This window comes from Nyctibius grandis, chromosome 4 (genome assembly GCF_013368605.1).
Source record: "Nyctibius grandis isolate bNycGra1 chromosome 4, bNycGra1.pri, whole genome shotgun sequence".
In the NCBI taxonomy this organism is placed as follows: domain Eukaryota; kingdom Metazoa; phylum Chordata; class Aves; order Nyctibiiformes; family Nyctibiidae; genus Nyctibius; species Nyctibius grandis.
In genome coordinates, this window is record NC_090661.1 from 73,649,596 (window position 1) to 73,676,723 (window position 27,128).

Sequence of the window (27,128 nt, forward strand, 5' to 3'; positions counted from 1 at the left end):
AGCTTCAGGTCGTTACTTCCTGTTAGACCACCCATGATCACCTTAAATAATTCCTCCTCCTCTCATGTTTCTTCTCAAGTATTTGTCATTTATATCCCCTTAGGCAGGCTGTATATAGTGCGTTCCTGAGACCTGTCTTCATAGGTCATGCTCTCCTATCCTTTCATAATTTTTGTCACCTCTCTTTGAAACCATTTTCCATGTATTCATTTCACTATGTAGTGTAGAGCCCTCAATGATAAAAGCAATCCATACAAATATACCTTTACTTGCAAACAAAGAAATGTATCCATTGGTAAGTGGAAGAGGCAGGTGAAATCTGGCTGTCACAAAGAGGGAGCCCTTTGAGTCTCGGATCCTGTGTCTGGGCCAAAGAGACTCACAGAATAGCTGCAAGTAACACATCTCCTTCCCATTTCTGAATTACTAGTTTTTCTTCCGTTCTTTCTATATATTGCCTTGCAAGGAGATCACAAAGTCTTCAAAATATAAAATCATTTTTGCTGTTACATGCATACCTGTTACATCTGAGACTGGTTTTGCATATAAACTGAACAATGGCACCAGGCCAAATACATTAGGGATTTTTGCAGGTGGAGAAGGGAACATTTTTTCTCAAAATGATTAAGAAGGGACACACTTTCTTTAGATTAGGTTTGCTTTAATCCCAGAGTGACCTTTTAATGCAATACCTAGGGTAGCTAACATTTTATAAATGCATTTATCTTCTGTTTTCTGAATAAAGGCTGATTCCATGTTTATACCTATACCATTGAAAAGATGTTCTTTTCCTGTCTCTCTCCTCCTATTCTTACAGTCAAAGCAGTTTTACAGCAGGATAATAAACCTTAAAAACTTATGAAATGTCAGTAATTTCTGCTGCAGTAAGCTTGACACATGACAGAACCAGGCATTGAGGATGCTAAGCCAGTAAAGTGAAAATGATGCCTAAACAAAAATTAAAGAAATAATCCTAAAATTGAGTTATAGGATTTAGAAAGATTTTCACATATGAGACATCAGAGTCCCCTAACTGTGCATCCAAAGTCAGATGAGATCTCTCTGGCCCATCCAAGAGATAAGTGAGGCTGAAATCTGGATCCATATTTTTAGTAGGAAAAATGTATCACTTGCAATATCGAAACAGGCAAAATAAATCTTGTACCAGCTTCCAACAGCTGATGTCTATGACTTGTGCTAAGAAAAATTTGTTATAACCATTCATGTCAGAGTTCATAATCCAGACACTGTCCAAGGAAGTCTCTTATTTTTTGTTCTGCATTCCACAGGAGGGTTTGTGTGCAACACCTGGGTTTTTATGAAGATATGTTATTAGCCAACAAACTTTAATAAAGACCTAGTTGAAGTTTTTCAGACATTTTGCCCTTGCTACAAAATATCAACTCAGCAAAACTGAAAATCTTAATAAGGAACCTTTTTTCCACGTGGAATTTTCCGTTTCCAGTGATTTGTGGAAACAAAGCCTTAAATCCAATTTCTTCTCTTTGTTAAGTTCTTATTTGTAACTTGAGCTAAAGTAGAAAAGATGAAAATAAATATACCTAAAATTAAAAAAAAAAAAAAAAGTATTTGAATTTTTTTCTCAGGTTACTACATACATTTTTTGGGAGACTCAGATGTTTTTCCCAAAACTGAAAAGGGAAATTGTTTCAAAACCTCGAACAACTTCCAAGGTGCAGGGCCAGACTGGTAACAATACTAGTCAGTACATAGCTATACAGTACCTATAGCATGAAATATTTACTAACTGTGGAAATATGTAAATCCATCTAAGGCACTTACTGCTACAAGTTGTGAATGATGTATTTCTGTAAATTATGTAAGAATATATATTTCATTTAAGATGAAAGTTGTCATTCTAGACTGTCTGAAATTGTGCTGTAGATAATCAATTGCACTTATTGACTGAGATATTGAGGAATCACAGTTATCATAACTCTCCATAAAATGTAAGCCCAGCCTTTACTAGGAAAGGATTCTTCCATACACCGCACACCTCACATCTCAAGCCTTTTGAGAGTTTCTTTCTAAGATTTAAATTTTCTTTTATAAAGCTTTTCTGAATCAATCAAGATTCAATATAGGAAGATTGCCAAATAAATTACTTTTCATTTCTGCCCACAGTTAAGCTCCTGCAGGGATCTGGAAATACATCAAGATCATTAGCCTTAATGCCTATAATACACACTGCTTTAAGGTGAAGTGAGTAGTAAAATAGTTTAATACATTAGCCCCTACACTCGAGAGAGCTGCAGGGTCCTGACAGCGCATGCACGTAACTCTTACGAACATTTCTGGAGCCTTGTACACTGAAGGGGGACAGACATTCTACTCAGCATGGGTCTGAATAAAACACACATGTTGATTTCTTTTTAATATGTGGTTTGTGTACTTTGTTAGGACTCACTGGAAAACTAAGCAATGTGTATTTTTGCTGGAGGCCTACTACAAAGCAAATAAAATCACTGACCGAGCTGCGTATAGCTTACTACACTTTGAGGGCAAGTACTCCCTCATTCCTCTACTGAAAATCCATGTGTATGCACAAACATGAGTAGAATTTGTCCCTGTGCTTAGTCCTTCCCAAACTACCCATTTGTCTCATTCATTTGTGATAAAATTTACCTTATTAATTTAAAAATCACCAATGAACATAGACGTAGAGAATTTACTTATGCTGATATGATAAGAAAGCTGAATAACCTTATTTGATTTTTTTTTTTAATTTAGCAGGCTTTGATGCAGCAAAACTGATAACTGGAAACAGGTCTCATCCATATTTTAATTTCTTGGTTCAGTCTTATGCCTGGTTAGTTAAAAAAAAAAGAATAAAAAACCCCTACTTCATTGCCAAATTCTTAGCTAATGAATACATGTAAACTTATACTGAGGATCCAGCTCTCATTCTCAACTCTGACATGTAAAGCACTGTAAAATAATTAATTATTTAATATTTTAAAAGCTGGATAAAAGTAATTAATGCCAAATATTAGCCCACAGCACAACATTAATTACAAGTTTGCCCAACAGCTACCTCCCTGTCCTAATTAGTCTTGTTGATTTCAAGAAACCGTTAAGAAACAAACATATAATTCCTATTTCATACTTGATAAAAAACTCCATGATTCAGCTTTCAAACGTCAGTAATGTGCCCTTTTAACGTTAATTTGGAGATTTCCACAGTACAGAAGACTCTTTCAGGCACATTATGTTTCATTTCTAAAAGAGTATAGTAGATTTTCTGGTCACTTGTCAACAGCGGTTGAAATCGAGGTCAAAAGTACTGGTATGGAAGACAACCAGAAAAAAAAAAGAATTGCCCCATATAGCTGTATATTGGAAGTGCCCATCTGGCCCATGCTGTCTCATTTGCATTAATCACAAAGTATGCATGATATGGAATACCTGATATTTCAATTCTCTGGCACCAAAGTCTGACAATCTTATTTGACATTCACCAACCAGCATTGTCAAAATCTAACACTTCAGAAAACGCAGCAAGGTATCACATAAGTCATCATATATGTTCCTGAAATGTTGACAATAAAAACAACTGGGCACTGACCTCATTAATAAAAGTCTGGGCTCCCCGTGGGCTTAGAAGTAAGATAGCCCTTCGCAATGTGTCCCGATAGCGGTTCAGCTCTTCTGTTTTCATGGTAGTGAAAAGGTTGGCAAAGACTCTGCTGATGTTCCTGTCCACTTTTTGTAATGATACATCAAGTCCCAGTCTTGAGGCCTGATCGAGAAATCCCTGCAGTCCACGTATATCTGTAACACAGGAGGGGGAAAAGAAAAAAAAAAAAAGAAACCACTGCATCAACCTTCGCCAACTAGGCAAGCATCACTAATTAGGTGGAAAAGACTTTTTTTTTAACTTTTTTTTCCTGCAGTGCTCTCAGAGGAAGATTATTCCACACAGCCATCTTCCACAACTCCCTTTTCATAGCCAATATCAACAGGGAAACGCTATCAATTACACTTTCCTGGAGGTCTCTGAACGTCTCTTGGGAAGAGCCAGTTCATGTATTTGGGTGGCTGTGCATACCTCCCCAGAAGCTCAAAGCCACAGGGCTTAACACTGCACAAACAAAAGGACAGTCCCACCCCAACAATTTCACAGATCAAATGCAGAAATCCAGGAACAGATGAATAAGCAGGGGCACAGATCACTCACCCCTAAATTTCTCTCCTACCACAACTTTTCTTACATAAGCTCATGCCTGCTTTTTCCAAGAAAAAATTATAATATCCAGAATATACACAGCCCTCTTTTTGACCTTTTTTTTTTTTTTCCCTTTTCCTCTCCTATAAATAACTACCTAACCAGAGGTTTACCATTAGCTTGTAAACCTATGAAACAGTACACAACGCCCCTGCCCCAAACTTTTAGGATATATTACAGTGTTAAAAAAAAATTGGCTTTCAGTAGGGGAAATCACACAAACAAGCCCCTTCAAAACCTGTTCCTTTGAGCTCTGTCTCTCAGCGTCAGGCTGACTGAAAAAATATATTTTCCTAACTACATTTGTTAGGACATTAACACGGAGGAACACACATTTCATATTATGTTCATGCTGAAATCTGCTCATTCAAACTGTACTCTGTCTTCATGGATCTCTGCATTTTTCAATAATAAACGTTTGAGTTTTTATTTTGTAGTGAAATTTAGAGCAAGAAAAAGGTCAAAGCTTATATTGAACCAGGTTGCTCTCAAAATTAACAGTGACCTGTTCACAGCTGTACGATGTCATTTGGAGCCCTTAATTTTGTCTGAAACATGTATAACTTGTCTTGAATACGAAAGTATTTAACACTTTTTTTCTCACATTCATTTCTCACACTTTTATCATCAAATTTCACTCATGGGTGAAGGCAAATGGTGTAAGCTAGTGTACTTTTATTCTTCCCATTAGAAAACATGCTCTTCAGAAAACTTTACTGTAACTCAAATGATCTCTATAAACTAGACTGTAACAGCTGGTGTTTTTTTTTTAAATCCTAGAAGTCACCCTCTTTCAATGAAATTCTAAGTATCAATACCACAGACACTGCTAAAGTCAGAGGACTGAAAACCAGTCTGATTGAAGTCCATAGCACTCCTTGCTGCCACATCTGTGTGGGCTCTTAGACCACCATCAATCTTGGTGTTGCACGGCCATAGAATACACACGTGACCTTCTTTCCCCACCTCCCCCACAACGTTGTGTGAAACATGACACAAATAACATCTTGCAAGGATACAGCAGTTGAAGATCTTAGCTCATGTACAAGTGCAATATATTAGGGTTAATAACATCACTAGCAAAAATCAGATCCAAAAAGAAAAGCACCAAAAGTTACCTTAGGTACCTTCACACTTTTTTATCCAAATATGGATATGTTTGTTAATGTGATTAATTCAGCTTCAGGAAACAGCTGAACTACAGAGAAACATCAGAAAAGAACAGAAATCAAGCTAGGGATGTGTCGACCACAGCAGACTCTTGACTGCCCTTTTTAACTCAGGTTTAGTTGATATGGTCATCACTCCAGCCAACCCCACCATCAGGAAACGTGCACTCGTGAGGATTTTGCTGGTGACTTAGGCAAGTCTATATCAGTTTTATCGCACTATCAAGTACCTGCTAGACTTGCTTACTGTCTAAAATCCTGAGTCACTAAGAAAAGGAAGGGGCTTATTCTTATGCAGGCATTTCTGGAAAATGCCAGAAGACTTTAGCACTTGTGTAACAGCTAAATATTGCAGGTGTGCTGAAATAACAACAGTGACAAACAACTGTTGTTTACAGGTTAAAGTATTTTATTAAAGTTGTCAAGTTAAGTTTGGATTTTGCTAATTTAAATTCAGGGAAATAGCATTCATTACTATATGTATGCTCACTTTATGGATCTGTGATAAACGAAACAGATTTTTCTTTTAATGATGTTTAGTCCTTCAAAATTAAATGCAGTGCTTCACAAGCAGTAAGAAAATTCCCTTTTTTATAGTTTAGTAACAACTTAACTTTAGATGCTTGCACAGAAAGACATCACTGCACAAAGGACAGCTGTTTACAAAAGATTAACTGTGCTGATATTGCTCTAGGTTTTTCTGTCTTATGTTTCCAGCTGACCTGCTGAAATATTGTTATAGACCAGTGCAAAATACTTGATGCACATAAGGCTACTTGGGCTTGGAAGAGCATTTTGTATTCCCTTACAAATTTTTCCCCCAAGGAAAATAGGCTATTTCCCAGTTTGAAAAATGGAAAAAGATTCAGACTTTTCCTAGCTTGAGAACAAAGCAAAATTTGAGATGGAAGAGACTGTCCAAGCTCAAATGTACAAGCACAATCTGTCAGTTTTTCACAGATAAGTGAATGTCAATTTATTCAGTGTTGGCAATTAGAAAGAACTGCATGACTGTATCTTCCTGAATACTGACATACCTGTTCTTACACGATGCTGGGGAGGAGAGAAGGCTCGACGGGAATTCAGAGCTGGAAGTGGGAACTGAAGAGTAGTGTTTTCAGAGGTGACTAACAATTTTAGGTGCCTACATAATGGGATCTTTTTTTCACAAATAATTATTTGAAATCATTACCAAGAGGACAATCATTTCTTAAAATGTATCAGTACATAAATGCACAAACACATGCACATCTGCTTATAAATCATAATGAATTAGGCTCAGTTTTGTTTTATCTGACATATCAGATAGGAAAGTGAGTTTGATGCCCTCTTTTTTTTTTCCTCCATTTAGTAGATTACAAATCCATGCAACATCGAAGAAAAACTGAGCTTTGTTCCATGGCAGCTCAAACATAAATACGCATAGAAAGAGTTATAAATTTATTTCCACTTCTCATAATTTAGGACAGTTAATCCTTCAAGACTAAAAGGAGTCTTATAAAATTCACATAGAATTTAATAAAAATAAAGGATTCTATAAATGCTTTTGTCTTTTACATTAAAATACATGTGCATACAGTGGCTTTTTATTAAAAAGTTCAGATTCTATTATCGGAGAGTTATCCTGAACTATTACTAATAAAATAATTCCTTGTGCCCATTTATTTCATACTTTATAGGAAAAGCATAGTAATCCAAACTCAATCACAGTCAAACACTTCTGTCTAGAACATCTGACAAATGAAACACCAGTTTGCTGTAACTATACAACCTACAGCTATCTCTGCCCTCAGTTTTCCAGTTAGTTACTTTTGCTCAGGGTGTAGCCTACATTCAACCATACAAATCACATAGTACTATTTTAATTACCTAATTGCCCACCTGATTATGTGCATGCTCAACATGCACAATTTCAAAGACAATATTTGAAAATTTCTCTTTAGAGAACATCAGTTTCTTGAAGATGATGCAACACCTTCACTCCAGAAAGAAAATGACACTGTACAAAATGCACTCAGGTGAGCATTTCTCATGAAAGCTATCTGTAAAACCATATAATAATTGGATATATTTACAATACTCTAGCGTCAACTGCAACCATGTGAAATTACCAGGTTGGAATTGGAACTCATTAGAGCTTCATAAGAAAAGCAAACTTCTTATGAACTTTGTGTCTCTTCTGTTACATTTGGCTGGAGAGAGAATCTCTGTGGCTGAGAGCCTTCTTCCTACTTCTGACAGATACACCGTATGTTCAGGTCTGACAACAGAAGAACGAGACAATTTCAGGGATAACTATTAAAGGAGGTAAGAAAAGCCTTGCTGCACTGCTAAGATAGAATTCTGTCACTGTGACTGCAAAACTAATGCTTGTGATAATAAAGGCACTATAGGAATAATGGAATGTATCATTTCCTGCTGGATGTTCGGCTGGTCACTGCACTGGGTGACTGGAACATAAACATAAAAGAATAGTACTACATGTGGCATTAGCTACCTATATGTAAAGCTTATTGTCATCTACAAAATAATTCATTTTTATTATATTATCTATAATCTTGTTTATATAAAAAAAAAGTTCACAGAGTCTACCATAGCATTCATCTTTCATAAATTTACAGGATCTGATTCTTGGCCTTGACACAAGCAGCTTTAAGCTATTTTTGTGTGAAACAGTTGGCCTTTAAGGGTGGCTTATTGTAGAAAGGAATTTCCAGGAGGTAGAGAGCAGTATATTGTCTTTTCAACACCAGTTCCTAACCCCACTTGACAGAAATAGAGGCAGCACATGGCCAGGAAACATTTCACTTTGGGCAGAAAACAGCTGGAAGCAAACTGAAGTACCAAAGCTGGAGCTGAAGGCAAGGCTAAAGAAGCACCAAGAAATAATTTCACACCCTTTCATTCTTATCCATCACCAAGCAATTTCCGGGAGGACTGAAGTATCATCACCAAGCTCTATTTTCAAATGACCTACACCAATCCTTTCACTTCTACATTTGTAAGAGCAAAAAGTAAATAAGCATGAAAAACAATGAGATCAGGCAGGAAACGCTGAGCTTTTGAGTTTTCTCATCTGCTGATTGTAGGCTCTACATTTCACACATTTTTTTTTTCCAGTGTTAGTTTTATTTGAGCATTATTTTGGCAATATATTTAAAGTAGTGAGAAGAGTGTAAAGGAGACTTAGATAGTTTCATTATTTTAGTATTTATACACTTGTGAAACATATATTCACCCTTTCCAACATTTTAGGACCAATTTCAAGGCATTTTTCCTTATACTTCACCTCCAAGAGAAGACAAAAATGACTATTTCTTACCTTTAATACAAAGATACTCTGCTGTATTGTAGGTTTGTCTCTCTTGACTGCAATTTGAACAGAATACTTCCCACCTTATTTCATTTCTTAAGACAGGATAAAATATGCATTCTAGGATTCACTGATTTGGAAGATAACCTGTAAGAACTCTGATACAGGTTTCCTAAACTACTTCAGTTTCATGGGTTTCATTCATTTTATTACACAATGGCTGTTGTCCCTCATTTTTGCAACTGCAAATTGTTTACATGAGAAATAAGGGATAATAAGACTGGTGTAACAAACAGAGACACACATCCTGATGATTAGACTCCTGCTGCATTATAAGCTTTCTGAATGAATGATTTTTAATACCATTTTTGGGTCCTTGCTACAATAATAACCTACTTGAAGGATTTGAATATACTCTAGTATTTTAGAAAACTGAAAGTGGACATACTTCAGAAGTAGCTCTTATTCTTAAGTTAATAAATAACAAAATTCTCTTCCTTCAAACAATAGAGGGAAGATTACTATTTATGCTTCCAAAAGGGAATTATTTTCTCCAAATCATCTAGAAGAATTAGGCTTTGAGCAAGCACTGAAATTTTCAACCTAAAATACTCAGAATATGATTTTAACTTTCAAATAGAGAGATTAGACCAGAATGTATAACAAAAGTCTGTTACAATAGATATGACTATATTAATATTTGAATGTAAGTGCTTATTGGATCCCAGTGCAAATGTGAAATGATATTAGTAACCTATACTTTCTACTTTTAGAAAAAAATTTTTTCTCTGTTCTTACAATGTCTCTCCAAGCATGTAACATGTCTCTCCACCTACCACATTTCCTCGTATGTCTCTGCCTGCCATATTCTCACAATCGGTTCTAAGATAATTGCTATCAGATAATTTTTATACAAACATTAGAACTCACAGTTTCAAAACAATGTCTATGATTTAGTCATCTCATTCCTAATGAAGTTTCACTTCAAAAACTTTCTGCTAAAAAAATCCTTGCCTTCTTGCATGCTTTTAGGTACACCAGAGCTCAAAGTAACCCGTCTGCAATTATATCCCATTTTCTTTTCTTTTTCTTTTCTTTTTTAAGAAATGAAGGAAATCAGTAACTAGGCAATAGTTATTATAGCAAGTACATATAATAGCAAGTACAATGAATCCATGAATTAAATTGGGTTTTTTTATTATTCAGCTTATATAAGAACAGCTGTACCAGATGAGACCAGATGAGAAGTTCTGCCGAGCTCCATAACCTGCCTCTAATAAACAGTGCAAAGAGGAGCAATCGTGGAGCAATGCTTCCCTCTAACATCCTCCCAAAAATTCACACTTTGCAGTGCAGGGAATTCCTCAGGCAGGTGTGGTTTCTATGTGTTTCTATGCACTACACAGGTGTACTTCTACATTGTAACCCTCAGTGGCTTTCTCCTCCATAGAACAGCACAGTTGCCCTTTAAGCCTACATAAACTATGAGCATCCAGATCAGTTCACCTTCAGCATTTTAACCTGGGAATTTTCAGGATCCCATTGGACTCTCCTTTCTGCTTTTTACACCTTTCTCTCCTGGATAGTTCTACTAACATCGATCAAACAGAAAGCAATGCAACAGCGCCTGCACTGCCTGACCAGCCAGGCACTACATAATGCCATTCAGACCTAGAAGCTGCACAGCCTCTTCTCAAAGAGATGAGAGAAAAGCAAGAAATCAGAGGTTTCTGGAAAGAATAAAGCAGGCTATCAGAAGTGTAATTTTTGAAAAATACAGGGAACATTGATTTGCCATTTAAATCTAGATCACAGGCTGAAAATCTTACCACATGTGTTTTGATACAAGCATCAGGATTAATCAAATGCAAAGGTCTACTCAGAACCCCTTGTGATATCAAAGGCTGAAGCCTGTATAATGGCTGCAGAAAATTTTTGATTGGGCAGTTATACTGCCTACATCGATTTTGTTGTCAGGCTTTTAAATACAAAAAGGACTTTGAATAGAAACAAATCATAGGTATTGGTGATTTTTATTCCTGAACAGATGGGAAAGGGACAGAACACACCATAAAAGCCAGATGTGTTGCATGCACAAACAGACGTTTTCAGATTCAACTTATCATAGAAGGCAGGCATCACTATTAAAAATATTAAAAAGTTACTCGGCACAACTGATGCTTCATACCTGAAACAGATTATCCATTCTGAAGGTAACTGGAGCTTCCCAGAAGGACAAAAGCCTTTTAAAGGCTACAACAGCCCTTTCACGTTTAGCATGAAAGGTCAACTACAGGTCTCTCCTACTGGATTTTGACACTTAGCATTCAAAAGCACAAGGAAAACCATCTCAGGAAATTCATTACTGTTGGAAAAAATGTAGACAGATGCTAAAATTCATGAAAAAAGGAAATTCACTGAAGAACTAGCATTTCTATTCAAATCATCCATTTAATTCTTCCAAGTGCAATAACTGCCAACAGTTTGCCCAATGGTAAACCACTCAAATGAGCTGTAATAGCTTCTCATCTCACTACTGCTGTTAATACATTAAAATACTTTTAAAGACACTATGCTGCATTATTGCTTCTTATTGCTGCTTATCTTCCTATGAGACAAAAATAGATGTACTGACAGAAACTATGCTTTTGCTGACATATGTCTTAAGTTTAAACAAAATATTGCTTTCATCAAAATTAATTATAATTGTTGCATTAAATTACTGAGCCTAATATTTGTTATGGCTGAGTACAAGCAATTCTAAACATGCATCCACCGGTACATTAGGAAAATGTAACTTTCTTCTTTTGAAAGGCTGAGATGCACCTTCCTGGAGCCATATTATTTTACATGAACATTTGAATTAATAGTGTCCGTTGGATGCTGGGATTGTAAGCCTGTCTCCTTTAACACAAGTGCTATTGTTACTGTTAAGAAGCTGTTAATGGTATTGTAAGTTTGGTTATCGTACTTTGACACATGAAGCATGTCCTTCATAATTAAGACCGGTAATCCTAAACTAGGGATAAGCAAATGCAAATAAGCACATCCTGAAACAAACCAAATGTGCAAAGGGAATGCATTAAATAGAGAGACAAAAGGTATCTCTTCTCATTCAGAGAAAATCAGAAGCCACCTGAGAATGTGAGAGATTCACTCTGTATGTGTGTACAGCTAAGTGTCCAGCAAAGAGAAGGCAGAAGCACATCCTTTTGGTTTTAATAGATTGCAGAGTGAGTCTTCCTCTTGTTTAAATCAACTTTAAATACTGCACATTCCGACCTCAAGAGAGACTGCAATAAAATTACTGCAGATAAAGAAATTAAATTCCCCCTTGAGGAAAGGCTACTGGCAGGAAGACCTTATTCTTTTATATGTGTAACAATAATTATTTCTTGCATTTATACAACACCTTTCAGCTAAGGATCTCAATGTATTTTATAAACACCTGTACAGTATAATAAAGTATATGCTATAAATACACAGTACAGGAGCTAGTTGCTGTGATACCTACCTAACTACATTTCAGCAAATAATAATTCATCTTTCTGTTAAAGAAAATTTCTCTCATTGGAGTATTTCTGTAAGTTCGAGTAAAAGTCAGGTGCCCTAGGCACACAAGTAGCAGAAAGGCTGTCAGAGCTGCCAGCTCTCATGTTGTTGGCACTATCTAGGGATGGAGTTCTCTTCAATGAGGAAACAGGAATTCTCTTTAAGGTTACTATTTCTCAAACAGTCAGATTTTGGACAACCAAATCCTTACTGATGTTAATTTTGTACTATCTCCAACCTTCTACACCGAGAAATCTAGATGTCACTTTGGCAGAAGAATCACAGAATCACAGAATGTTAGGGATTGGAAGGGACCTCGAAAGATCATCTAGTCCAATCCCCCTGCCGGGGCAGGATTGCCTAGACCATATCACACAGGAACGCATCCAGGCGGGTTTTGAATGTCTCCAGAGAAGGAGACTCCACAACCTCTCTGGGCAGCCTGTTCCAGTGTTCAGTCACCCTTACAGTAAAGAAGTTTTTCCTCAAATTTAAGTGGAACCTCCTGTGCTCCAGCTTGCACCCATTGCCCCTTGTCCTGTCAAGGGATGTCACTGAGAAGAGCCTGGCTCCATCCTCTTGACACTTGCCCTTTACATATTTATAAACATTAATGAGGTCACCCCTCAGTCTCCTCTTCTCTAAGCTAAAGAGACCCAGCTCCCTCAGCCTCTCCTCATAAGGGAGATGTTCCACTCCCTTAATCATCTTCGTGGCTCTGCGCTGGACTCTCTCTAGCAGTTCCCTGTCCTTCTTGAACTGAGGGGCCCAGAACTGGACACAATACTCCAGATGCGGCCTCACCAGGGCAGAGTAGAGGGGGAGGAGAACCTCTCTTGACCTGCTGACCACACCCCTTCTAATACACCCCAGGATGCCATTGGCCTTCTTGGCCACAAGGGCACACTGCTGGCTCATGGTCATCCTGTTGTCCACTAGGACCCCCAGGTCCCTTTCCCCTACGCTGCTCTCCAAGAGCTCTGTCCCCAACTTGTACTGGTACATGGGGTTGTTCTTGCCCAGATGCAGGACTCTACACTTGCCCTTGATATATTTCATTAAATTTCTCCCCGCCCAACTCTCCAGCCTGTCCAGGTCTCTCTGAATGGCTGCGCAGCCTTCCGGCATCTCAGCCACTCCTCCCAGTTTTGTGTCATCAGCGAACTTGCTGACAGCGCACTCTATTCCCTCATCCAAGTCATTAATGAATATATTGAATAGAACTGGTCCCAGAACCGACCCTTGCGGAACTCCGCTAGACACAGACCTCCAACTGGACTCTGTCCCGCTGACCACTACTCTCTGGCTTCTTCCCTTCAGCCAGTTCACAATCCACCTCACTACCCGATCATCCAGACCACACTTCCCCAGTTTGGCTGCGAGGATGCTGTGGGAGACCGTGTCAAACGCTTTACTGAAATCGAGATAGACCACATCCACAGCTTTACCATCATCTATCCACCGGGTAACATCCTCATAAAAGGCTATCAAGTTGGTTGAGCAAGACTTCCCATTGGTGAAGCCATGCTGAGTGCCCCTAATGATCCCCCTATCCTTGATGTGCCTAGAGACAGCACCAAGAACAAGTTGCTCCATCACCTTTCCGGGGATGGAGGTGAGGCTGACCGGTCTATAGTTACCCGGGTCCTCCTTCCTGCCCTTTTTGAAGACTGGAGTGACATTCACTTTCCTCCAGTCCTCAGGCACCTCTCCCGTTGCCCACGACTTAGCAAAGATGATGGAGAGTGGCCTAGCAATGACTTCCGCCAGCTCCCTCAGCACCCGCGGGTGCATCCCATCAGGGCCCATGGATTTATGGACGTCCAGATTGCTTAATTGGTCCCTGACCCAGCCCTCATCAACCAAGACAGATTCCTCCTCTATCCTGACTTCTTCTGAGGCCTCAGGGGTCCGGGGCTCCTCAGGACAGCCTCCAACAGTATAGACAGAGGCAAAGAAGGCATTCAGTAACTCCGCCTTCTTTCTATCCTCTGTCTCCAGGACCCCCACCTCATTCATCAGTGGGCCTACATTGCCTCTAGTGTTGGCTTTACCTGCAATGTATTTGAAGAAGCCCTTTCTGTTGTCCTTGACCTCTCTTGCAAGGTTTAATTCCAAGCAGGCCTTAGCTTTCCTAGTTGCCTCCCTACATCCTCTGACAACAGACTTATATTCCTCCCAAGTGGCCAGCCCCTCCTTCCACGATCTGTACACCCTCTTCTTCCACTTGAGTTTGCCCAGCAGTTCCCTGTTCAACCATGCAGGTCTCCTGGTACCCTTCCTTGACTTCCTACTTGTTGGGATGCTCTGATCTTGAGCTCGGAAGAAGCAGTCCTTGAATGCTAACCAACTATCTTGGGCCCCCTTACCTTCTAGTACCCTGTCCCATGGGATTTCCCCTAGCAATTGCTTGAAAAGGCCAAAGTTGGCCCTCCTGAAGTCCAGGGTTGTGATTCTGCTAGCTATTCTGTTCCTGCCACATGAGATCCTGAACTCTACCATCTCATGGTCACTACAACCAAGGCTGCCCTCAACCTTCACCTCTTCAACCAGACCCTCCTTGTTAGTGAGGATAAGATCCAGCAGCGCTCCTCTCCTAGTTGGCTCATCCACCATTTGCATCAGGAAGTTATCATCAACGCACTGGAGGAACCTCCTGGACTGGGGATGGCTGGCTGAGTAGGCCTCCCAGCAAATATCAGGGTAGTTGAAATCCCCCACAACCACCAGGCCCTGTAATTGTGAGACTGCTCTCAGCTGCCTGTAGAAGGCCTCATCACCATCCTCATCCTGATCCGGTGGCCTGTAATAGACACCCACAACAGTATCACCCCTGCCAGCCTGCCCCTTAATTCGCACCCACAAACTCTCAACTCGCTCCTGATCTGCCTCTGGACAGAACTCAATACATTCTAGCTGCTCACTCACATAAAGAGCAACTCCACCACCTCTCCTTAGCGGCCTGTCTTTCCTGAACAGGACATAGCCATCCATGACCACATTCCAGTCATGCGAGGCGTCCCACCAAGTCTCTGTAATTGCCACTAGATCATAGCCCCCCGACCGAACACGGATTTCTAACTCCTCCTGCTTATTCCCCATGCTGCGTGCATTGGTGTACAGGCATTTCAGGGAGCGAGCTGGGCACACCGATTTCATCCCAGATTCACCCCCTGATTTCACCCCAGGGGGATGGGGGGCCTCCTGGTCTACCTCAACACTAGAGCATTGCCCCAGTGGTGCAAGCCCAGCTACCACCCCATCCCCCTTCGAATCTAGTTTAAAGCTCTCCGAATGAGCCCTGCTAATTCCTGTCCCAGAACCCTTTTGCCCCTACGACATAAACCTTTCCCATGTATCACTGTCACGCCTGGTGTCTTATAAAACCAGCCATTATCAAAGAACCCAAAGCCCTGCCTGTAGCACCAGTCTCGTAGCCAGGCGTTAATAGAGAGAATCCTACTATTCCAAACAACGTCATCACCTGAAAATGGAAGGAGGGAGGAGAAAACAACTTGTGCCCCAGACTCTTTCACCACCCGTCCTAGGGCCTTGTAGTCTTTCTTCATCCCCCTCAGACTACGGGATGCAGCTTCTTCCCCACCTGTCTGGAAGATCAGCAGGGGGTAGTAGTCTGTGGCCTTCACCAGGTTGGGGAGTTGCCTGGTGATATCCCTGATTTGGGCTCCAGGCAGGCTGCAGACCTCCCTGTGATGGGGGTCAGCTCTGCATATTGGGCCCTCAGATCCCTTTAGAAAGGAGTCTCCAACCACTAAAACTCTTCTCTTCTTCCTTGTGGAGGAGGTAGCTATACGCCCGTCAGGTTTTTCTGACTGTGGTGGGACCTCTGATATAGGTTGCCTCTCCACCACATCCCCATTGAACCGGCTGTATTCCACTAGGGCTTCATATCTATTGCTCAGAGGCACCTGTGGAGGCAAGGTAGGCAAGGAGGGCACTCGCCTTTTGCCACGGCCATAGACTTGCCTCCACTCACTCCTCTCCTCTAGGTTATCGTTTTCCACCTGAGAGGGGCAGAGTACAGGGGTCCCTCCATCCTGGGAGCTCTCCGGCAGGTGCTCCCATTTTTGTTGCAGGGAGGGCAGAGCCTGGCTCCACCAGTCTATCTCCATTTCAGCCTCCCGAATGCTCCTAAGCCTTTCTACTTCAGCTTGAAGCCTTTCAAGCTGGCTTTGCAGCTGTGCCTCTCGGCCAAGCAGATCATCTACTTGCTCACAGCGCACACAGCCTCCTGACACCACAGAGACGGTGTAGCATTCCCTGCAGCCGGCAACCTGCACCATCGCCTCCTTCCGTGGGAGCTCTGTCTGGGTTCCCACATCCATTTTGGTCTTCTTCCACCGGGTAGATACCATTGTTCTTTCACTGAACCGGGAAATACCTGTTGGTGGCACCCCTGGTTCACAGCTCCTTGGCACCTTCCTCGCCTTGTGCACTGGGAGGGAGTCAGTGCCCTCCCCAACGAGTTGCAAACAACTGCAGCCTCTCCTGCCCTGGGACACACCCAGTCACTGCAGATTCACACAGGCACTGCTGAGTCTCCCTCTCCCACTCCCGTCTGGGCAGGGACTAGTCCCTGCCCTCCAGGAGGCTCTTTATCAACGCCACAGTTTCACTTCATTGCTCGCTTTTCAGAGCATTCAGTACAAGGTGGTACAGGGGCACTGCATCCGTACCTTGTCTTGAGCCTTATCACCATTAGTACAGCATACTCTGACCGAGTCAGCACTGGGCTGCAATTATCAGTAAGGCTCTGTGTCACCACACCACGTGCACAACACAGATGCCAGCTCACATGAAGCCTAAGCATGGCACTGAGCTGCACAGAGCTCACCTGCCCTGGCAAGCCCATCGTGAACTATTTGGCCAATATTTGGTTACCTGCTGGCAAGCTAATGGCAACAGTGTGGTATTTTTAGCTCAGAAGCTAGGAAGAAGGACCCTCTGGCCAGTCTTTATTTTACATAAATAATGTCCATCAGGCTGTAATGAGGATGGTGGTATCTGAAGTTTAATTTCCTTGGCTAGCTGTTTGACTCGCGAAGTGCATTTTCATATAGACACTGAATTCAGAAGATTAGAAAAATTAGGTATCCTTCTTTAATTTCCTATTTTTTTTTAAAGCCCATTTTTGAAACACAGCCTCTATAAAACTCTGCACAAAAATGCAAAAGGATTCAAAAATCAATTATAGACTCCTCTGTTCTCCAGTGTTATCTCTTAAAAGCAAGATGAGAAGGATCCCTACTGAGATAACGAATCTCTTGGCGAGAGCAGGAAGGAGTTGAAACCAAAAACTAAGTTCATGTCACATATAATGACCATCAATTAGTCCCTCTTGTAGGAACATGCCAATTCAAACAAACAGAAAAAAATCAATTGCCAATTATTCATTTGCATTATGACAACAACTTTTAGTACAATGGCAAATACAAGTACTCCATTCTCCAACAACACAACTCCGATCTGTGCGGGGTGGGGGGGACAAAAAAAAACACACCACCAACATGCTAGAGAATAAAAACATGAATCTTCTACTTTGTCATCAGCTAAAACCTCCTCAGTCATCCCTCTGTTAGCTTCATGCTTTTGGAAAATAGTGAGTAATGATTACTGAAAAGACAACTGGTAACAGAGGCAGTACACTGTACCAAGATCAGTGACAAAAGGTTCTCCGCTCATCATGCTGTAAAAGTAACACATTTTAACAGACTGAAAAATGAGATGTTTTAGGCCTTAGTCCTACAAACATTCAAGTGTGTACTTAGCTTTGTGTGAGGAAACTCAATGCCAAGTCTCCTCCCACGTATGAAATCTCAACAAATGAATAAGTGTTCACATAGCTACTACACACTGTGATTCATTCCTATGATGATAATCAAGATAAACACTTCAAATGCGTAGAACGCACTTCCACCTTCCCAGATGTGAAGCCTTTTTTTCTTAAAATGGCAATAAAAAACAAGCAAAAAAGCTTCACACCTTTTTAACCAATCCTCCTGTGCAACCCTCCTCTCCAAACTACAACCCTGATATTTTAACAACTTGTGCCCATGACTGAATACACGGCCTTTGTGAAGGCACTGTAAACTTGCTCTTGAAAAGCATGCCTATGATTTGTTTCATATGTGCACAGACACAAGAGCAATTACCCAGGTTTCACTGAAGCACTCCATTTGAAAATTAACAACCATCTGTAACAATAGCTTTTCTTCTTCTCTTTACTAGACTTCTATAGAGCAACAGCAAAGAGAAATATTTACAGGCCTAGGAAAATAGCATCTCCTCATTAAAAACTCAGCTATAGAAAAGGATAATGGGAAAATGGGAGCATAATGCTACACAGACTTTTCTGACTCCATTAGCGTGTCCCATACAAATTTAAAATAGCTTTATCTGAATAAAAGCAGTCAAGTACAGTAAGAGAGTCCTTTGTTTACTAGTCAAAACGATCCCCAGTTTGGTATCAGAATAAGTCTCCAAAAAATCCCAGTCCCAACTAACTAGAAAGTTATTTTGAAATCTACACTTAGAGATACGTATATGCTTGGACCAGGGACACAAAACTTCACATTCAAAAGCAAGAAGTATTCAGGGTTTTCAGTTTACTTCAGTAACACTAAGAGTTTTTATTTGCATATTTATAAAATTGGGGGTTACAATAACATCTCCTTTACATATATTTATGAGTAAATGAAACAAGACAGCTATATGCCTCAGTAAGTTTAAATTGAAATTTGATTGTGGGACTCATTGAGACAAAGCTTCAGTGCAACTCCCCCAAAATCTGACAAGCTTTTACCTACTGATTACAGCCATTAATACGAAGGCCAGTTAGGAAATCCAATATACCCTAAAGTTAACATTTGAATGAAGAAGTCTATTTTTCCCTCCCTAATTAACTTCATTTCTTAGCTAATGTCTTCTAATTTTCTTGAAAGGAATTAGACAATTCTGAATGTCACCAGGAAAAATTTTATCATTAGAAAAGGCTGTGAAGAACACCTCTGGCTGAGCAGCACCATGCAGCTGTTGGTATCTTTGGTGGGTGCTGGCACATCTGCACACCTTAACATATTTCACAGAAGCAGACACTGTGCTAAATTTAGTTACTTTAAATAAAGCTATGGCTTGGAAAAGGACAAGAAGTTGTGCCAGAAAAGATAGGATAATATGTTACTGCTGGGCATCCAAAAAATCCATCAATCAGGGAAGGACAAGATTTTACCATAATTACTGTATTCTCATTTTTCTATTCTTGTGGAATAGTTGGAGAGGGAAAAACAGAACCCTCTCCCTTAAGAAAAGATTACATTACTAAAATGCAGTGAAATGAAAATATAAAAGATTAAAAATATAACTAGTAAATTTACATTACTTTTACATGTTCCAGTTTCTGAGAAAAAACTAAATCTGCTGGGTTCACGAGAACGATTTAATCATGTGATGTTTTAGTATAAAGGCATGGATAGTTTATTTGAACTCTAGATGAACCAGCTGCAGGTTTTCAGATTAACATACAGTGTTTTTATTATCTTTATCTTTTATTCTGCTCCTCACTCCAGGTAGAATCAATCCCAGGTTTTTATTCCTGGGACACAACACATCAAGCTCTGCCTCTTCATAGCTTTAAGATAATTTCCATGTACTGTAATTAATCATAAAATGATCAGATAAAGACTAACTTTTCTCATTCTACTAGCTCATCCATGCATCAAGTATAGCTAATGCCTCTTTTAGTTGTCTTAAGGTTTGAGTTTAATCATCATGATAATCATAGAGGGAGTGATGGTAGATGAAAAGCTCAACATGAGCTGACAATGTGCACTTGCAGCCCAGAAGGCCAACTGTATCCTGGGCTGCATCAAAAGCAGCATGGAGAGCAAGTCAAGGGAGGTGATTCTGCCCCTTTACTCTGCTCTCGTGAGACCCCATCTAGAGTACTGCGTTCAGCTCTGGGGCCCCCAACATAAGAAGGCCATGGAGCTGTTGGAGCGAGTCCAGAGGAGGGCCACGAAGATGATCAGAGGGCTGGAGCACCTCTCCTATGAAGACAGGCTGAGAGAGTTGGGGTTGTCCAGCCTGGAGAAGAGAAGGCTCCAGGGAGACCTCATAGCAGCCTTCCAGTACCTGAAGGGGGCCTACAGGAAAGCAGGAGAGGGACTTTTTACAAGGGCATGTAGTGATAGGATGAGGGGGAATGGTTTTAAACTGAAAGAGGGTAGATTTAGATGAGATATTAGGAAGAAATTCTTTACTGTGAGGGTGGTGAGACACTGGAACAGGTTGCCCAGAGAAGCTGTGGATGCCCCCTCCCTGGCAGTGTTCAGTGCCAGGTTGGATTGGGCTCTGAGCAACCTGGTCTAGTGGAAAGTGTTTCTGCCCATGGCAGGGGGGTTGGAACTAGATGATCTTTAAGGTCCCTTCCAACCCAGACCATTCTACGATTCTATGAATGTTCTAGCACTTCTGTGTCCAAAACATATTTGGCTAATATAATTAATAACTTGGGGGGGGGTGGGGGCGGGGGCAGGGTGAGGGGCTCCTTGTCAGAAGAAATGACCCAAGTCTCTGAAAGACCGCTTAAGAACATCAGCTGAAATCTTTGGAAGGCAAAATAACACTGAGTCATTTTCTTCAGCTTCAACGTCTTTGTTATTTTATCATCTCACTCGCCTCACATTAGCAAAACATGAGGTTCATTTCAGTTCAAGTATTTCTTCAAATCATTCACTCATATTATCATTCCTCTCACTAGCATGAGGCTCTTTTTGGTCACTGAGTACATTAATAGATTTCATCTGCACCTTCTTCCTTCTCACCCTTAATATTTATTTGGATGCATCTCCTGACATATAACTACAATGACTCCCACAGCAGCGCAGACAATATAGCTGTAAACTTCAGGGAGTGAGACAGCCATGTAAACTGCTGGAAACATCCTTATTTGAAAACCTTCTGGCAAGAGGTTGCAGATACAGTTTCACACTTCATTTCTTTTGACATGTCCCCAGAACCACTGCTGTGCGTATCTAGTGACAGGATTTGAAACCTCACATCCCAGCCACCTTTGAGGCTCTATTACACTATCTACTGTTTGCATGAAGAAGAATCAATTTTCCCCCCCCCCGGAAACAAGTATTCAGTGTTTGTAGGAACACAGCTCTTTTGCTCAAAAGAGTGGAATGAATGACCAGCAAAATGTGCTTTAACACCAGAAAAAAGAGAGATCTGTAAGTTAGGCTTTTGAGAGCTAGGAGGTCACTGATTAAATTCTTTATACAGCAGGATCTTTTTATTTTTCATTTTTTATGTAGAAAGATTCTAATACTAAAAATACCAGTTTCTGCAGTTTCTGGCTATATTATAATAGTATCCTGATTTATGCTTTCTTTCATCCCCTATTACCAAGTCTTTCAAGTTTAAAAAAAACAAAAAACAAAAAAAAAAAAACCAAAAAAAAAAAACAAACAACATTTCCCTGTTCTTTCTGCTCATGTATCTCTGATTTGCATACTCACATTCCCCTCCAATATGGTAACTCCCACATCCTCTTTTATTTCATACAATTGGATAATATATACATACATGAATTTATATAATCTTAATTTTTCTATTTTATATTTCACTGATTGAAGCATACAATTTAAATTGACTTTTAAAGAGTGGAATACATGCCTAGTCTCTTCTTACAGAGCAGTCATTCATTTCCATCTGAGGTGATCAATGATCAATTTATTGATTCTACAATGTTGAGATGTTTATCTATGTGTATATAAGTAATCGTTCCCAGCCCCATCTAGGAAAAGTCCTAGCAAAAACATGAATATCTGTTTAAATCTCTGTATTATGAGAGGCAGGGAGGGGTAATAGGACTCTATTGCTATAGCAATAAATAACAAGCAATAAAAATATTTCCCTTGAGCAAACATGGTACAATTTAAGTGCAGAAGCAAAAGGAGGAATATTAGAATGAATATAGCCTAGTTAATTGAGAATAATCATACCAGGAAAAAAAAAAACAACTTCTTGAACTTTGCAGTATGCTGAAGACAATTTGAAGAGACAATGAGTAAAAAACTTACTTAGAAGGGAAAAGAATGAATCATCTGAAATTTGCAGTGGATTTAGTGAAGTGCATAGTCCCATGGGCTATAGAGATGTGAAGAGAGATAGCAAAGTTGACTGTGAAAATGAAAGAACTGGACGCTGAAGAGCGCCGTGGGAATATTGAGGCAAATACTTTTAGCAACTACTAAAGAATAGAAAGGAAAAAAACAACCCAAACTGAAGTGTATCCTCAAGCCTGTTACTTCATTTACATTTTTCACCTGGTTCTGAAGAAATTAAAAAAACAAACAAACAAAAAAAACCCCACAAATCAAAAACGATTGAGAATAGTCCAAATGTACAGCCAAAACATCACAGCATCTCTTTCAGGCTTAGATTCTGGAAAAGATCTTTCCATTAGCAAAGGGGGGGGGTGGGGGGGGCGAAGAGTAACAGTCATTACGTGAGGGAGATAACCCCTCCATGTCTTTTCTGTATTCAAACAGTTGGATTCCTTCTCTCAGAGGCAAAGATACATATTGCTTTAAACTTACTCAGAAATCAAGTATCAGCTACACTGTGCAACATTTCAGACAATGTACAGTTATCCAGGACAAGCACACATCACCATGGATGATCTTATTCATAAAATATGTTAAATTACACCTTCAGAAAACTCTGTCCTCTGTGTTGCCATCTCCCTGTTTCCACATGGATGTCAGCTCCTTGTCTTCCTTCTGCTCCTCTCTCCTGTCCCGCACAAGGCCAGAGGTCCCCTTTTCTCACTGTGCCTAACCCTGCTATACCTGTGAATCATATATTTGCTCCCAAAGAGGGGACACTAAATAGAGTGCATCTCTCACCCTCTGTGAATGCCACTGCTTTCTTACACTCAGATATTCTGATTTCCTAGTCTTCCAAAAGAACAGCTGGGAAAACAAAAGATGTTGCTATGGAGGGTGCTTCCAGTAAATCATCACTTAAAAATAAATTAATTAACTAAAGGTAAAGAACTATTTCTAAATCAGGTTTGAAAACTTTAAATTGGAAAGGATTTCAGTGGTTAATATTTTAGCTTATCTTTACTGCATTACATTAACTCTGATAGAGAAAGACTCATGCACTCCTGAGGAGTTCATTCCTTTAGCAAAAGTGTAAACAGGAAATATCAAGCAGGCTCAGAGGTGTGGCATCACTTCAGCCAACGGCATATGGAAAGCAGCTACTTCCACACTGCTGTGCAGTTCCAGTGTCCGCTCTTCAAAGGAAATGTTAACAACCCAGGACGGATCTACAGAAATAATTAAGTGTGGGAAGCAAGCTTTAGAGTGAGAGACTGAAGAGCTTCAATCTACTTTGTCTATAGAAAAGAAGGTTAGGTCTAACGAAAATTGAAACAAGGACAAAACTGATAGACAACTCTCTCACTGAGAAGAAAAACAGCACAGGGAGGTCTGCTAGCAGAATCTAAACCAAAACAATCAGAAAACAAAGAAAACACATTCCTTAAACTAGTGAAAGCAACTGAACTTATTAGAGCCATTTCCCTTGGGATGTGGTGGTTCAAATGAAATGTTTAGAAGTCCCCAAGTGAGAGTTCTCTAAAAGTTATGCAATAGCTGAAAGAACTCAGAAGTTTAATTTGAAAATAAAGATGTTATATTCTGTGGCTTGTGTTACATAATGAGTCAAATCTTTGACTCTATCAATTTAATGAACACTTCTGTTTCTTTGAAAAAATATTTGCAAAGGTAACAAAGCAACAATATAAACCTGAAAATAAACCTGAGCAGAAAACCAAGTATATCAGTAGTGCTGCATCACTGTGAGGAGGTGACTCCATGAGTATGGGGAAGTACACAGAAGGTTTCATGGAAATTTCCATGTCATCTGTGTGAGGGGTTCTTACAGCTTGACCACAGCAGTCAAAAAAAGAAAGAACATATGCTGAATAATCCAAAACTGAGAAGAAAGCAAATGAAACTATCAGTTGCCTCTTTATCACAGTCTGTATGATTAGATAAGACTATGAGTCCAGAAAGGAACTATCCCAAGGAAAGAAAAGTAAGTTGCACAGACTTACTGACTTAATTCCTCTCTCACTCTGAAATCTGCCTTTTCTAATTTTTAAAATAATACATTTTTTAAAATAGCTCGTAGAAAAACTCAGATACTCTGAAAACTCTAGGTTAAAAACATTTAAAAGAAATATCTACGTTGATATTCAGACAATATCCCACAAAAACTGTATTATGTGGTATGAATTACATAAATCATACCAAAAAATTTACATAATCATCAAAATTTTACACATTTTACAATAAAATAAGTTTACAGAATAACTGTTCAAAAACTTTTGCTTGTTTCTGATTTCATACTTCACTACTGCAAATGAACTTTTGTTACGTTTATCTGACACTGTCTTTGACGTTTGGTATCTTACTTTTTTTTCTTCCTTTTCTATTTTTTTTATCCGACCTATCCCTTATTCCCATTGCAATAAATAGTCACTTTGATTTACAATTCTCTTCAGCCAACTGAACAGGACTTTTTATATATAGAGAAAAAATAAAAATTAAAAATCTAAATGGAAGTTCATATTTTGTAGATTTTTTGTAAGACAAGGGTTTGAACTTTCCTTTTTTCTATTTAAAATTGTTATTATGATTTTACTGTGACATTGTCAGTGGAAAGGTGAAAATAAGCTGCAAATATAGCCTTTAAAGATATAATCAGCCATTTGTTGTAGTTTTCTACATAAATAATAGGACTAGAGGGTTAAAAGGACAAGTTATACTACGGAGAATTAAAAAACAAGGTTGAACACCATTCTGTCTTTAGACAGATACTACTTCTTTCCCTTCCTTAAAGGCTTTCCAAAGGTCTATATACACACTCACATGTCTGATGTCTCACACTCATCAAACACCCAGTGCCTATTTGTGTTGTAGCCTGTGCTTCAACTAATTTGAATGTCTATTATTAGTTCAGTAATAAATAGATTTCATATAATCTGATTACTGTTACAAACAAAATGGTCAAGCTCCCCTTAAAGTTGCTCAATTTCTTCTTAGACTCTACTAACAGCAGCTGAAAGTCACATTAGACTGAAAATTAAAATTACCATATCCTGCAGGTTCATTAAATTTATCTGATACAATTTTTAGGGATTACACTACATGGAAGGTGATAACTCTGTACTTTTGCTTTCAATATATACATATAACTAATGAAAACTGGAGCGTTACTTTTCCCACACCTCCCAGAGCTGCTGCAGCAAGGGATGGCATGATGGAGGAGGGGGCAAGAGATCTACAAGAGAGGGGAAAGAGAGGAATCAGGGTGTTTTGTTCTGCAGAGGCCTCCCAAGGACTGGAGAACCATTGTCTTGTAGGGTAGGACCTGGCTGTAATTCAGAAAGTGAACAGTCAGGTTCTTGAAGGTCCATTGTGCCACATCAGCAACATCAAACTCATTAAAATGGTTAAGAACTCATTATGATCAGGCCAGGATTATTACGTACAAGAAGGGATTCATTATAAAGAGGATTTTTTTAGTTGAACAGTATATTTTCTTTTTATATACTGCTGCAGAGTCAGGAAGGTGACATTCCATAGTACACCTCCCAATTCCCCCATCACACTTGAGTGGCATGGTAACCCCTGCCTCTCAAATGGACTCTAAGACTCAGTGTGTGCAAGTTCTTAGCACAATATTCCCTCCCTCTTCCCCTCCATTTGCCTGACAGAGACTAAGATCAGAAAAGACAGCTCAGTCTACCATTTCCAGGCAGAGAAAGAAATGGCCAAAACCAGTCTGTTTGGATAGAGGTGGGATGTTTAGTTTATACAGAGAGAAAAGCCAGCTCTCCATACAGGAGCAGATTTTTTTTTTTTCATGGTTTCCTGCTGCCTTGGATCCTGAATAATCTGTAGCCAACTGTGTTCATCAGTCTGTGCTTGTCAGGCTGACATGCTCTTCTCTGCAGGTGGTCATTCCAGCAAACATCATCCAATCATTTTGGAAAGGCAATAATATTATGAAAGCACTGGCAAGGAGTCTTTTGGTACTAGCAGATTTTGATCATGATAATGCTTATCAAATCTGATACACTGGATGAAGACACACATTTTTATTACTCATCTAAGGAATTGTATTATCATTCATCTAAATATTCAAGTTCTGATATTAACCTTTACCAAGTGCTTCAGCTATGGTGAAAGAGATAAAATAATTCTAGGTAAAAACTAGTTTGAAAGTACTGGGCTACTCAAATGAATAGACCCATGCTTTAAATTACAAGAACACTGGGTCTGTTCATCACATAGAGGTAAGGTAGAGGTAGAGAGAGTTGAATATTTTGACCACCAGCCACAGCATGTCTGGCAATGCAAAAATATAAACTGTATTAACATGTGGTTTATATCATTGGCAGTGATTAATTTTAATCAGCTTTAATAATTGTAGCATTAGAAATTTAAATTCCATATTTTTATTACTAATGTAAGTGGGCATGTGATTATCATATTCATTAAAAAAAACATCGGTCCTGAAGGACGAGCCAGAAAACAGGAGGGAAGACATCCAGACTCCATTTTGACATTAAAAAATGCCTAAATGATACAAAGTAATGATATCTGTGACTATGATTTTAGATATGTAATTCCCAGCTATTACTGAAAGAAAAATTCATCTGTTCAACAATCTAACATTTAGTTTTATCTAAAAAAATTTCTTAATACCCAAGACACATTGGCATAAATATCTTGCAAATGCT

At 39.4% G+C, this 27,128-nt stretch overlaps 1 protein-coding gene across 4 annotated transcripts in view; it reads right to left on the bottom strand.

The window, feature by feature from the left end:
• Positions 1-27,128, bottom strand: part of GRID1 (glutamate ionotropic receptor delta type subunit 1) — a 609,362-nt gene that overhangs the window by 232,805 nt on the left and 349,429 nt on the right. For all 4 annotated transcript variants that reach the window (XM_068398113.1, XM_068398110.1, XM_068398112.1 and 1 more), the window contains one exon: positions 3,587-3,792. In XM_068398113.1, coding sequence (XP_068254214.1) covers positions 3,587-3,792 — 206 coding nt within the window. The remainder of the gene's footprint in view (positions 1-3,586; positions 3,793-27,128) is intronic.